The sequence below is a fragment of the Malaclemys terrapin genome, chromosome 5 (genome assembly GCF_027887155.1).
Source record: "Malaclemys terrapin pileata isolate rMalTer1 chromosome 5, rMalTer1.hap1, whole genome shotgun sequence".
NCBI lineage: Eukaryota > Metazoa > Chordata > Testudines > Emydidae > Malaclemys > Malaclemys terrapin.
In genome coordinates, this window is record NC_071509.1 from 50,418,455 (window position 1) to 50,430,878 (window position 12,424).

The following is a 12,424-nucleotide window of genomic DNA, read 5'->3' on the forward strand; positions in this document are numbered from 1 at the left end:
TAATGCGGTAAGGCAGTGCTCTGGGGAGGGGCGGGGCTGCACACTCCGGTGGACCAAAGCAAGTTCGATATAATGCGGTTTCACCTATAACGCGGTAAGATTTTTTGGCTCCCGAGGACAGCGTTATATTGAGGTAGAGGTGTATAAGAATACTTTTCAATTGCTACAAATGGTGCCAATGCTGACTGCATAGGGAATTAACAAAACACAAGTTAAATTCAGATCTGGCCTAAGTAACTCGGTTTGTCTACATCAAAGTCAATGGTATGGCTCCTGTTTAAACCAGAATTAAATTTGGATCTTAGTTCTTAAAGTAGCTGGTATAAATTTTAAGAAATATCTTCTGTTTATTTGTTACAATACACCAGAACCCTCTTACTGCTAGATCATGTTTTTTCCATAAGCTGAAGTTCTCAGTAACTGGAACTGGAATCAACACAATGTAAGGCACTGAAACAATTTGAGATTTTCATTCTTCTTCAATGTTAACAGAGTTGTCATTATATCCCAAGTTCACTGTAAGTGGGTTGCACTATAATTAATTGTAAAGATCATGATGCAAAAATATCTTTCTATGAACACGCCTGGTTTTAGGAGTCATGTTCATAGATAAGAAGGGAAGTTCTCTTCTGCTCTCTTCACTGCCTACTTGATAACCAGCCTGCCTTTGCTCTTTGTGTAACTTATATTCTGCTCATAGGTGCCAGAAGAGAAACTGTATAATGGGGTTACTAAAAAAATAGAGTTATAATAAGTGAGGAAGGAATGTGGTGTGAGTATATAGATAGAATGTGAAGGGTAAAAATGAGAAAGACACAGTATATACTAAATTTGTGAGCAACCTAAACACACTAAATATTTTTCAGTACAAGTAGATTTGCAAATTATTTAGTTTCCAACAATTCTGATGGCTCTCAAGGCCAACCTTTGAAAAACAAGGCTTTTCAGTATTGTCCCATCTAAAAGCATATATTGCCTTGTTTTACCAACAAATTAAATCACTGTCTGGACTGGGTTGTAGCTGTTTATTTAACACATATGATATGACCCATCCTCTCTCCCTATGCTATCCTCAACTAAATGCCCAGGAAAAGAAAATAGAATAAAACCATTCACAATGGTATTACTGTATGGCCAAGTTACTACACTGTATACATTACTTTGTCACTAAACCCTGGTGGTATACAAAACCCGAAAAACTTTTACATTTATCCCATAATTTGGTAATTATGGATTTAACAAATGGATGGTACTTTATTGTTTCTATTGAGTCACTAGTAGTGTCTACTGGAATATTAGGGGTTGGTTGTTGGCCTAGCCGTGTACTTCTTTAAGAGCAGAAAAGCAGTGAACGTCTCCACTGAGACAAGTAGTGCAATCTGAAATGTTGGAATGTAAGGGTAGGTCTACACTACCCGGTAGTTCGGCGGCAAGCAAATTGAACTTCTGAGTTCGACTTATCGCGTCTTGTCTGGACGAGATAAGTCGAACCCAGAAGTGCTCGCCGTCGACTGCGGTACTCCAGCTCGGCGAGAGGAGTACCGCGAAGTCGACGGGGGATCCTGCCTGCCGCATCTGGACCGAGGTAAGTTCGAACTAAGGTACTTCGAACTTCAGCTACGTTATTCACGTAGCTGAAGTTGCGTACCTTAGTTCAAATTGGTGGGTTAGTGTAGACCTGCCCTAAGGCTCAATTGGCCTCCCATTTTACTTTGGGTTTTCAATTTTTGTGGAGGTGCTCCTTTAACAGTTTTGGACTGCCAGACAGGAAATTTCACAGGAGGCCCCAGGACTTTGATGTCCTGGAAGACTCATTCAATGACAGACTGGGGACAGATTCCAACTAGCTGTGGAACTATATCCCAGGTGGAAAGAGGACCAGGGCCCAAGAGAATTTAAGATGCACAAACTTGGGGTGGGTGGAGGTGAAGACTATTGCTGGAGAAGTGTAGGACCAGATAGCACAGGAAGTGGGGATTTAAGTAGCTTGGGGCCTGGCTTTAGCTGCCCTCTATCCACTCTTGTGTTGGAATTTTGTGCCCCACCACATTATGCATTATGAGGTGTGATCTGAGACACCCCATAGTGCACAGCACAGTAGTGCACTAAATTTAAAAACAAAACGCAACAAAGGAGAGGGCACCTCATGTGATAGGCCAATCTCTGAGGCAGCTGGTCCCACCAGAGAACCACAACATGAAGCATGGACAGTGGCACGTCCAAACCTTTTATGTAACAGAAGAATCCTTATCCCTGAGGCACTCTGAGTGGCAGTGGACAAAACATGAACCATCACCACCCAGACCACCCTCAGAGGCTCCTCTTCTCTCCTTTCCTGCATGACCTTGTCTCTCAAGTCCTACTTGTCTTTTAATATGGCATTCAGTTTTTTAAAGAAACAGACAACATAAAATAATGAATAAATATTAAAAAATAAGATATGGGAAAGGTGGCAATTTTTAACACAATTTTAAAACCCAAATGACGCCAGTAAATTAGAACAACTCTGGAAAATTAGATTTTTCCTGTATATGTTGCTTGAGTGATGCGTAAGAGAGATCCTCACATACCGATGAAATCCTGGCCCCATTGGGTATGTGTACACAGGAATTAAAGACTTGCAACTGGCCTGAACCAGCTGACCCGGGCCAGCTACGGCCGTGCCATGGTTCTTCTATTACAGTGTAGACATACCCATTGAGATCAATGCCAAAACTCCCATTGACTTCAATGGGCCCAGAATGTCACCCACTACATTTAGAAACCTTCATCCACTTAAATGGAATAGACAGGATAGGCCCCTGTCCCCTTCTGGCTGGTGTGCTGTCACCTGCATAGCATACAAACTGATTTTCAATGTCATATAAACTGCTTTTACTAACAGAGTTTTTTGAGTGTCTAGCAAGGATCTCTCCTCCAGGCAAATCAAGAATAATGTCATAAAATCTGTATAGTATTCATCTCTACTCTATAGATTCCAGGGTTATTCTGAAAATTACATTGTGAGGCTCCAGTTTGGAAAGCAAGAGTGGGAGTGAGCACCTATTCTAGATCCATGCAGCAGCAGAAAACCGTGTAATTTATTGCCATTAATTAAATCACATAGTTTCTTGGTTAAACATAGTTGGTTCTTTGCTCATTATTGAAGCCCATCATCAGCAGAAAGTGGCTCTAATTTGACCTGGCTAAAGAGCTTTTCATCATTCCTCACCCATGCCACAGCTTTTACTCAAGTACATTCTTTCCATTAGTGGGAATGACCTTGAACCTCCCTTGAATGTATCAATGGTAAAGCTGACATTGCTCACTTAGGACAACATTGTGATGATTAGCTCATTTTGCTTTAGGATGCTGAGCGAGATTAAGCACCAAAAATCAGAAAATAATATTAATATTTAATAGTAGATTTTTGTTGTTTTTGTCATGAGCATGCGTGGAGTGAAACTGAAATGTGTCTGCTCATAGTCCATCCCTCCAAAAATCCCCTGTCAAGCCTTTATCAGTTGAAAATATTTGTTAGACTTCTTTGGGGGGGGAAATAGCAGACAAAGGTGACCCAGTGAATACCACTTGCTTCTCTTTTCAAGTCTTTCACAAGAGACTACCAGACGAAATAACCGTAGCAAGGGGTTTGTGTTTGTTTTTCCACTAGACCTGCAATAAAACATTTTTTATTATTGGTTGACTGCTGACAGCGAGCTTGGCACCATAACAGACACAAAGGAAGACATGGACCCTGCCTGGAGTAGCTTCTTAACAGGATGTCTGTCTATGCCTGTGGGTTAAGTGTGTGACTGAATGCACCCTTTATAAAGCAGACACAAGACACACTGAATACAAAAAAGCAAGCCTTCTTGTGTAAGAGACAGAGGAAATCTAATGTAGTGTGAGTATACTAGATGCAGTGTGTCTAACTGTAGGTGCTATGTTGTGTAGGGCAGATTAATTCAATGTGTGTAAATGAGGGCTGTTGTGCTTGGCTGTAAGTGGAGGTGTCTAGGGGGTGGGGAGGAAGGTCTGAGGAGGGCTAAAATGTGCCAGTGCTTCAGCCCGGTGACTGACTGACAGTCTCCTCAGCCGCTTCACTGCCTATCAGTCCCCACCTTGTGGGGCCTCCCGGCTCCTCCAGTGCTTGGGCAGGCGATAGGGACCTGGCAGTTTCTGACTAGATGCTCAGCCGCTGACTGCCAGGCGTGCACAGCCATGGACAGCTCCTGGGTGGAGAACGGGACTCTTGCCCCCTTCGCTTCGCTCTCCCCGGAGCCCGAGAACAGCAGCAGCGGCAGCCCCAGCCCCTCCAGCCGGGTGCCGCAGGCAGGCACGGGGCCGGGGGGCAGCCCACAGTTCTGGGACACCCCTCTGAACCAGGGTTTGAGCGTGTTCGTGGGGCTGGCGCTGTGCATCACCATGCTGGGCTTGGGCTGCACCGTGGAGCTGAGCCAGCTCGGGGGGCAGCTGCGGCGGCCGGTGGGGGTGCTGCTGGCGCTGCTCTGCCAGTTCGTGCTCATGCCCCTGCTGGCCTTCCTGCTGGCGCTGCTCTTCGCCCTGGACGAGGTGGCAGCGGTGGCCGTGCTACTGTGCGGCTGCTGCCCTGGGGGGAACCTCTCCAACATCATGTCCCTGCTGGTCAACGGAGACATGAACCTCAGGTACCCAACCCGCCGGGGCCGCTGCCTCCGCGGGGCGCCGGGCTCATCTCCCTCCCCGGCGGGGCAGGCGTCGCTCCTGGTCGGAGTAAAGGACCCAGAGAAGGTGGCCTGAACCCCACTGGGAGAGGGAGGCAGCCGGGGGACTCGATGTGCCGTGGGCGCTGCGGGAGGTGGGGGATGTGCCGGGGGTCAGTAGCCGTGTGGGGTGTGTGGATGTGCCGGGGGTGAGGGGGGGGGATGTGGAAGTGCCGGGGGGGCGTGGGAGGAGGAAGGGGGTGTGTGGAAGTGCCGGGGGTGGGGTGGGAGGAAGGGGTGTGTGGAAGTGCCGGGAGTGGGGTGGGAGGAAGGGGGAATGTGGAAGTGCCGGGGGTGGGGTGGGAAGAAGGGGAAATGTGGAAGTGCCGGGGGTGGGGTGGGAGGAAGGGGGAATGTGGAAGTGCCGGGGGTGGGGTGGGAGGAAGGGGGAATGTGGAAGTGCCGGGGGTAGGGAGAGGAAGGGGGTGTGTGGAAGTGCCGGGGGTGGGGTGGGAGGAAGGGGAAATGTGGAAGTGCCGGGGGTGGGGTGGGAGGAAGGGGGAATGTGGAAGTGCCGGGGGTAGGGAGAGGAAGGGTGTGTGTGGAAGTGCCGGGGGTGGGGTGGGAGGAAGGGGAAATGTGGAAGTGCCGGGGGTGGGGTGGGATGAAGGGGAAATGTGGAAGTGCCGGGGGTAGGGAGAGGAAGGGGGTGTGTGGAAGTGCCGGGGGTGGGGTGGGAGGAAGGGGAAATGTGGAAGTGCCGGGGGTCAGTAGCAGTGCGGGGGGTGTGGATGTGCCGGACTGGGGGACGTGTGGAAGTGCCGGGGTGTGGGTGGGTGTGGACTGTGCGTGCTGCGGGAGGACTGTCGGGTTTATGGTTGTTTAAAATATTTGCTATTTTATAATCAGGTCTGTACCAGCCTTTGCTGCCCCTGTTCCGGGGCGCGGCCCGTGGGTACCGGGACAGAGAAGCCGGTTTCACGATCTCATCAGGGGAATTTTGGGGGGGGGGGGGACGACAAAAGGACGCTGAGCTCTTGCGCTGTTGTCTCCCGCGCTGGCTGCGCGCCTCTGGGAGATGCGAGGAGCCCAACTCGTGCTGAGCACTTGCAATTATTATCTGTTTGTGCTCCACGACCCCCTAAGGCAGGCAGGTTTTACATACAAAAATATAATCTTCCTTTCACAGAAAAACACAGCAGGCAATACCCCGCCCCCCCAACCCATATTCAGGCCAATATCCGAGCATCTCCAGCTGCTCGGTAACTGAAGGGAAATTCTTGCAATCAAACAGCTACTTGCGCCCTGGGCGACTCTTGTCCGAGCTCTTGTGCCTCGTTACACTAAATGGATTTGTATCGCCAGCTCTTACTAGAGCCTGGGGCGGGATTGTCCCCCCGCCCTAGCAGCTGATGGAAGAGCGGCTCGTGCTGACCCGCTGCCTGTTGTTCTGTCCCCTCCCTCCTGCAGTATTATCATGACCGCCTCCTCCACCCTGCTGGCCCTGCTGCTGATGCCCCTGTGCCTGTGGATATATAGCCGCGCCTGGATCAACACGCCTCTGGTGCAGCTGTTGCCCCTGGGGGCCGTGAGTCTGACCCTATGCAGCACTTTGCTCCCCATCGGCGTAGGAGTTTTCATCCGCTACAAGTACACACGGGTCGCCGATCTCTTGCTCAAGGTAACAACAGCTGCGTCGGGTCCCGCTTCTACATACACCGAGGTGCCCCTAGGGAGCTCCTTCTCGCTGGGGTGGTCATAGGGGTGTGGGGAAGGGCTCTGCTTCTCGGAGCCGCACTATGGGCGCTGCTGCTTCAGGATATAGAATGTACATGGTCTAGTTAAAGGATAAGAAAAGATGCACGTGGGGGAAGATTTAACAGATCTACAATAAAGAGCCGGGTAAAGCTTGCTAAACTGCATAAATATTGCCCTACGTCGTGAGTACTAAAGAGTAGAGGAGCCAGCATGGAGAGGAACGTGCATGGTATCTGTTTCATCAGGACTGCATGTCAGTGTAGAAGAAACTGAGCACTTCCGTGTATTGTATTGATATCACTCAAATCATAGGATTAAGGCTCATCACATAAACTCGTGTAAACCCCCAGGACTTATTCCGAATTCTAAACAGAATCTCCTTTTTTCCAAAGAGGAAGTATAAGCGCCCATTGTGGTCAACTAGTAATAAAATACTGCCCGTGCGTGGCTGTTTTCTGTAAAACAGTTACAGACAGGATTAGAGTTGACTACAAGTAACTTTTTGTTAAAAAAAAAAAATGCTCTCTTACAAAAACCAAAGGATAAATCAATATTTCCCTACAGTAACACTAAATAAAAGGTAGGCAGACAATGCCATTTCTTCAATGCAACAAGAGCAGATCAAACCACAAAATAAATGCTCAATATATTTCTAATTATGAGACAACATTGCTAAGCATGTGCTTTAAATAAATAACGTTATAATATAATCAGGTCCTATATCCACATTAGAACTAGTAGCTTCAGGCCCACATGCAATAAAATCAGTAAATTCCTAACAAAAATAGTAACACGTACAACTATCTTAATTTGGAATAATTAAAACAAAAAGATAACAGTTACTGTTTTCTAAATTATTTCTTTGTTTGGAAATATACACATTTTCAATAAGCATTTTTCATCAATCGTGGCACAACCAATTTCTATATTTCTGACTAAACCTTCATCATGCAAGTAATTTGTATGGAAGTCACTAAGAAAAATAACATTAAAGTACGTTTATGTGCATGTTATTTGAAAATAATTTCGAAGGTTCAACAAAATAAGCAAAGGTACCAGTATTACACCCAGTGTTTTAGGGAAGGATGAGGACAAATAAAAAAATGGTCTTACTGAACAACAGAAATGTACAATCTTATTACCTTTAACTAATATTATTACGTGCAACAAAGGGAAAGAGAAAGGTTTGAGGAAAGGGAATTCATGGGGATAGAAAAGTGAAAGCATGCTGTGGAGACTACTAACCATAATTGAAGAGAATTACCTGATTGAAGTACTATTACAAAAGCCTTTAAACATATATTTATGTTGAAAGCAACAATAGTGAAATTAATATTTCTGTTAATCAAAAAACAAAACATTAAAGTTAAAAATTAAGGTAAACTTTCAAGCAAAACATGCTCGAAGGTAAAGTAAAGCCACTCAGCACACAACCAGTTAATACTGCAAAAATCACTCAATGGTTGCAGCGTGCACAGAATACACTAAACTAAAAAGACCCAAACTCTGGGCCCAATCTTACACCAATTGAAGTAAATTATATAACTGCCATTGAATTCAATGGGATCAGACCTTACTTCAGAACTGGTACCATCCTTTTTAACTGTCAGTTTGGATGGTTTATATCTCCTTTAGGCTTAAACTTGACATACACATTGTTAGGCAAGATCAAATGTCTTTAAATAGTTTATCCAATTTACACTTTTAAAGTAATATTTTAAAGTATTATAGCAAAAATAAGACTTAGCTTCATTTTCTTTTTAAATGAAAATTTACACACATTAATGCAGATTGTTACTGTCTTTCTGAGAAAGTATCCCGAACAAGTTATACTGTTAAAAACTAATTAAGAGACAGATTTTTCCCCACCCTTATTCACCTTGGGCCTGATTCAAAGTCCACTGAAATTTTAGATCAGGTCCAAGGTAAGAAAGGGTAGCAGAATCTGTCCATCAATGGATAGGTTACAATAAGCTCTATGTTAGAAATGCTAAGGGTATGACAAACTCCCGGGAATTTGGAATTAAGCAGAGTGGTCTTTTTCAATGTCTGTCAATAACATTTAGTCTGTTCACTATTCATATAAGGAAAAGCTTCTGCTGTAACTGCTACAATAAAATGTGCTGATTTTTAAAACAAATATATAGTTTAAACACTATTTTAATAATTGTGTATTTAATTAATTTGCTTTTAAACCACTCTAATGTAAGTTTTCCCTTCTTTTTTCTCTGACATATCTGATTGTGATTATTCATTATTGTTAGGTTTCCTTGTGGTCCCTTTTAGTGACTTTGGTGCTTCTTTTCATTCTGACTGGCACTATGTTGGGACCTGAGTTGCTGGCAAGTATCCCTGCGTCTGTCTACATAGTAGCAATCTTGATGCCCTTAGCGGGCTATGCCTCAGGATATGGCTTAGCTACTTTATTTCACCTGCCACCTCATTGCAAGAGGACAGTGTCCTTGGAAACAGGATGTCAAAATGTCCAGCTCTGCACGGCTATACTGAAACTAACTTTTCCACCACACCTCATAGGAAGTATGTATATGTTTCCCTTGCTTTATGCACTTTTCCAGGCTGCAGAAGCAGGGATTTTTGTGTTAGTGTACAAGATGTACGGAAGAGATACCTATAAACAAGATCCCCTAAATGAAGATGATGACACAGATATTTCTTACAAGAAACTGAAAGAGGAGGAAATGGCAGATACCTCATACGGCACAGTGACTACAGAAGAACGCAATTCTATTCTGATGGAGCCTGCACAGACTGCACTGTAGATGGACAACAGAGCATCAGAAGGGGACGCTTGAGTTACAGTAATATTATATGGTATTTGCGATATGTTTTGGGAACTAGTAAAACAGGCAGCTGGGGTACTGACCAGCTTCCATAACCCACCCATCTACTCCCAGTGTATAAAATGATCATACGTTTACTATTGTGCCAGTTGCGAATATTTTCCCCCACATATAGCCTTATATGTACAAAAATCAATGTGATACAAGGAGATAAGTCTACATCTTCATACGAAGAAGCTCTTTGGTGAATTAAGTAAGGCAGGGAGCCTTACTTAATGAATGAAGCATTTTGTCGGAAAGGGTTAATTTGTGATGTGAACAAACGAGCAAATTAGATTATATTTGTAAAGTGTCGTTCAATTTCATGCATCCCATTAGTTGTAAAAAACATCCTGTCTATTGTTCTGATGATAAATGCGTGGAAAAGATGAATTAATGCTGTATTAATCACTAATTAAAATCCCTCCAAAGATAACTAAAAATTAAAAGGAAGTGCAAGTAACGGTCTAGTTTATCTAGCGATGTATCTAGCAGCGATTTATCTGCAGGGAAGGTAAATCCTCCCTTCTTAAACTTCCTGGTCCCTGGCTCTTATGTTTAGTAGCAGCCAAGGAATTCATGCGTTCCTTCCTCCTTCACAGATTCAGCCATAAGTGCTGGAACTGGGGGTGCTCCCGCACCCCCTGGCTTGAAGTGGTTTCCATCATACACAGGGTTTACAGTTTGGTTGAAGGCTGTCAGCAGCCCCGCTAAACGCATTGTTCCAGCGCCCCTGGATTCCCCCGCATGTTGTTTCCGTCACCGACACCGCGTTATTACTCTTTGTCTGCGGCACACAGCCTCTTGCTTCTCCCGTGGGAATATCACCAATCAATCAATGTACCGGGTCCGCTCAAAAGAAAACGCTCCATAGCCTCCGGCTAAACCCCTCAGCTCACATGAGCGCGGCACAGACTCTAGGGCCCCCACACGGCGAGTGTAACTCAGGTGACAGAGAAAGGGAGACTCAGGACATTTAAGAGACAGAGAGAACCCAGGAGGGTTGTACCAATAAGGGGTTTACTTGCTTCAAAGACCTGCCTGAAGCTTTGCGTCCCCGCCGCCGCGGTTGCCCGGTGGCTCCCCTCCCACCTCTGCTATGTTCCTTGGACCCCGGGCTTAGCCCGCTCTTCCCATCCACTTGCTTTCCTCGCGGGCTTCCCGGGACAGCGATCCCCACCAGGGAATCCGCGGCGAGGTGGTTCATTACCCCTCCGCCAATGGCAGCAGCCCCGCTCAGGTGGCTGGCTGGGTGGGGGAGGAGGGACGTACACCTGGGCCTGCCCTACCCCAGGGCGGGCTATTTAAAGCAGCCCCCGCAGGCCCAACTACTGGGGCAGGCGCTATGGCGGACGAGGCTATGGATAGTTACCTGTACTCAGCCTACACCCCCTACTCCTATCGCTACCAGCCGCCCAAGGGCAAAGGGCCTCCGGGCGCCTGGCGGCAGCGGGGCACCTACTTCTCGAGCTATGGGGACACAGCGGCGGCGGCCGCGGCCGAGTACTTCGATAACTACCAGCGGGCGCAGCTGAAGGCGATCCTGTCCCAGGTGAACCCCAGCCTGACGCCGCGGCTCCGCAAGGCCAACACCAAGGAGGTAGGGGTGCAGGTGAACCCGCGGCAGGACGCCTCGGTGCAGTGCTCGCTGGGGCCCCGCACCCTGCTTCTGCGGCGGCGGCCGGCCCCTGGGCTGCCCTCGCTGCGGCCCCGCGAGCAGGAGCAGGGCAGCCCCGCCACCACCAGCGGCCGGCCCGTGCGCTTCCCCAGGACCATCGCCGTGTACTCGCCCATGGCGTCCCGCAGACTCACCACCTTCCTGGAGGAGCCCGAGCCCGAGGACCCGGGGCAGGAGGCGGCCGAGGAGGAGCCGGAGGAGGCGGCCGCCGAGGAAGAGGAGCAGCAGAGCACTGAGGCGGCCGCCGTGCGGGCCAGCTGGGAGCAGCCCCCGGGGAGCAGCGTGGAGCCGCAGGAGCCGCGGCCGCCCCAACAGCAGGAGGTGGCGGAGGAGGAGGCGGCAGCTGCCCCGCGGCAGGAAGGCCCGCTGGAGGCCCCCGAGCCCCAGGCGGGGCAGCCCCAGGCCGCAGCCCCTCAGGAGCCGGGGCAGGGCAAGACCCGCCTGCGCTTCCAGGTGAGGGCCGGGCAGGTCGGGTCACCGCGTGCGGCTGCGGGACAGGGGGTGGCGGGAAGCCCGGGGGCGGGGCCTCAGGTGACTAGCCCTGGAGCCCACGCGATTCTCTGTGGTGGGGTCACTGCTTGCACGGTGGCCAGTAGGGCCTAGGGTGCGGGAGCTGAGCAGGCCTGGCATGGCTGGGGGCTGGCTCCCTGCCTGTGGCTGAGTAACCCTTGTTCCCCCTAGTTTCTGGAGCAGAAGTACGGCTACTACCACTGCAAGGACTGCAACATCCGTTGGGAGAGCGCCTATGTGTGGTGTGTGCAGGGCACCAACAAGGTAGGCCTGGTGTCCCTGGGGTTGCCCCTCTGCCCCTAGGCTCTGACTGCCACTGACCCGCCTTCCCCCTTCCTCCAGGTCTACTTCAGGCAGTTCTGCCGGACATGTCAGAAATCCTATAACCCCTACCGTGTGGAGGACATCACCTGCCAGGTGAGCACTGCCCCCTCGGGCTAGCTAGTGCACTGGGGAGCCCTGTAACTTGGCCTACCTCAGGGAGGTGGTTTGTGGGGCCTTCACCACCATTCCTTCCAGTAAGCCTGGGAACTCCAGCTGTGCTCTAGCACCACAAGTGTCAGCAGCCTCACTCCTGCTCAGTGCAGGGAGGCTATAATCTAAACTACTGTAGCTAATGCTGCTCCCTCCCCTAAGCTTGCAGATCTTTCCTGTCTTGCCTGTATCATTGCAGTTCAAGTACTTTCTCCTCCAACATCCTTGCTTCTTTCTAGAGCTGTAAGCAGACCAGATGCACCTGCCCTGTGAAAGTGCGCCATGTGGACCCCAAGAGACCCCATCGTCAAGATCTCTGTGGGAGATGCAAAGGCAAACGTCTTTCCTGTGATAGTACATTTAGTTTCAAATATATTATTTGACTGGGATACTTCTTGTTTAAAGGATCCTAGTGTAAAATTGCAATCAAAGCAGTTTTTTTCTTTTGAAAGAATATATAATATGGTGGGATATGGCTGGGCAAACCTACAAATAAAGGT

General features: G+C 48.5%; 2 protein-coding genes across 2 annotated transcripts; both read left to right on the top strand.

Moving 5' to 3' along the window:
- The first annotated feature begins 4,172 nt into the window (after positions 1–4,172).
- Positions 4,173–9,719, top strand: SLC10A4 (solute carrier family 10 member 4). Its single transcript, XM_054030539.1, has 3 exons — positions 4,173–4,649; positions 6,135–6,345; positions 8,687–9,719. The coding sequence occupies exons 1-3, from the start codon at positions 4,204–4,206 to the stop codon at positions 9,200–9,202; spliced, it is 1,173 nt and encodes a 390-aa protein (XP_053886514.1). The 5' UTR covers positions 4,173–4,203; the 3' UTR covers positions 9,203–9,719.
- Positions 9,720–10,607: 888 nt separating this feature from the next.
- Positions 10,608–12,424, top strand: ZAR1 (zygote arrest 1). The gene is made up of 4 exons (XM_054030747.1): positions 10,608–11,393; positions 11,622–11,714; positions 11,793–11,867; positions 12,164–12,424. Exons 1-4 carry the CDS (start codon positions 10,608–10,610, stop codon positions 12,305–12,307), a joined length of 1,098 nt encoding a protein of 365 aa, XP_053886722.1. The 3' UTR covers positions 12,308–12,424.

What these genes read in the sequence shown, in the direction of transcription:
- ZAR1 (XM_054030747.1), top strand. Translation starts at nt 10,608, where the DNA reads ATGGCGGACGAGGCTATGGATAGTTACCTGTACTCAGCCTACACCCCC. An exon ending in GTGTGCAGGGCACCAACAAG is followed by an intron (nt 11,715 to 11,792) that starts GTAGGCCTGGTG and finishes CCCTTCCTCCAG; the next exon opens with GTCTACTTCAGGCAGTTCTG. An exon ending in TGGAGGACATCACCTGCCAG is followed by an intron (nt 11,868 to 12,163) that starts GTGAGCACTGCC and finishes GCTTCTTTCTAG; the next exon opens with AGCTGTAAGCAGACCAGATG.
- SLC10A4 (XM_054030539.1), top strand. Translation starts at nt 4,204, where the DNA reads ATGGACAGCTCCTGGGTGGAGAACGGGACTCTTGCCCCCTTCGCTTCG. An exon ending in AACGGAGACATGAACCTCAG is followed by an intron (nt 4,650 to 6,134) that starts GTACCCAACCCG and finishes TCCCTCCTGCAG; the next exon opens with TATTATCATGACCGCCTCCT. An exon ending in TCGCCGATCTCTTGCTCAAG is followed by an intron (nt 6,346 to 8,686) that starts GTAACAACAGCT and finishes CATTATTGTTAG; the next exon opens with GTTTCCTTGTGGTCCCTTTT.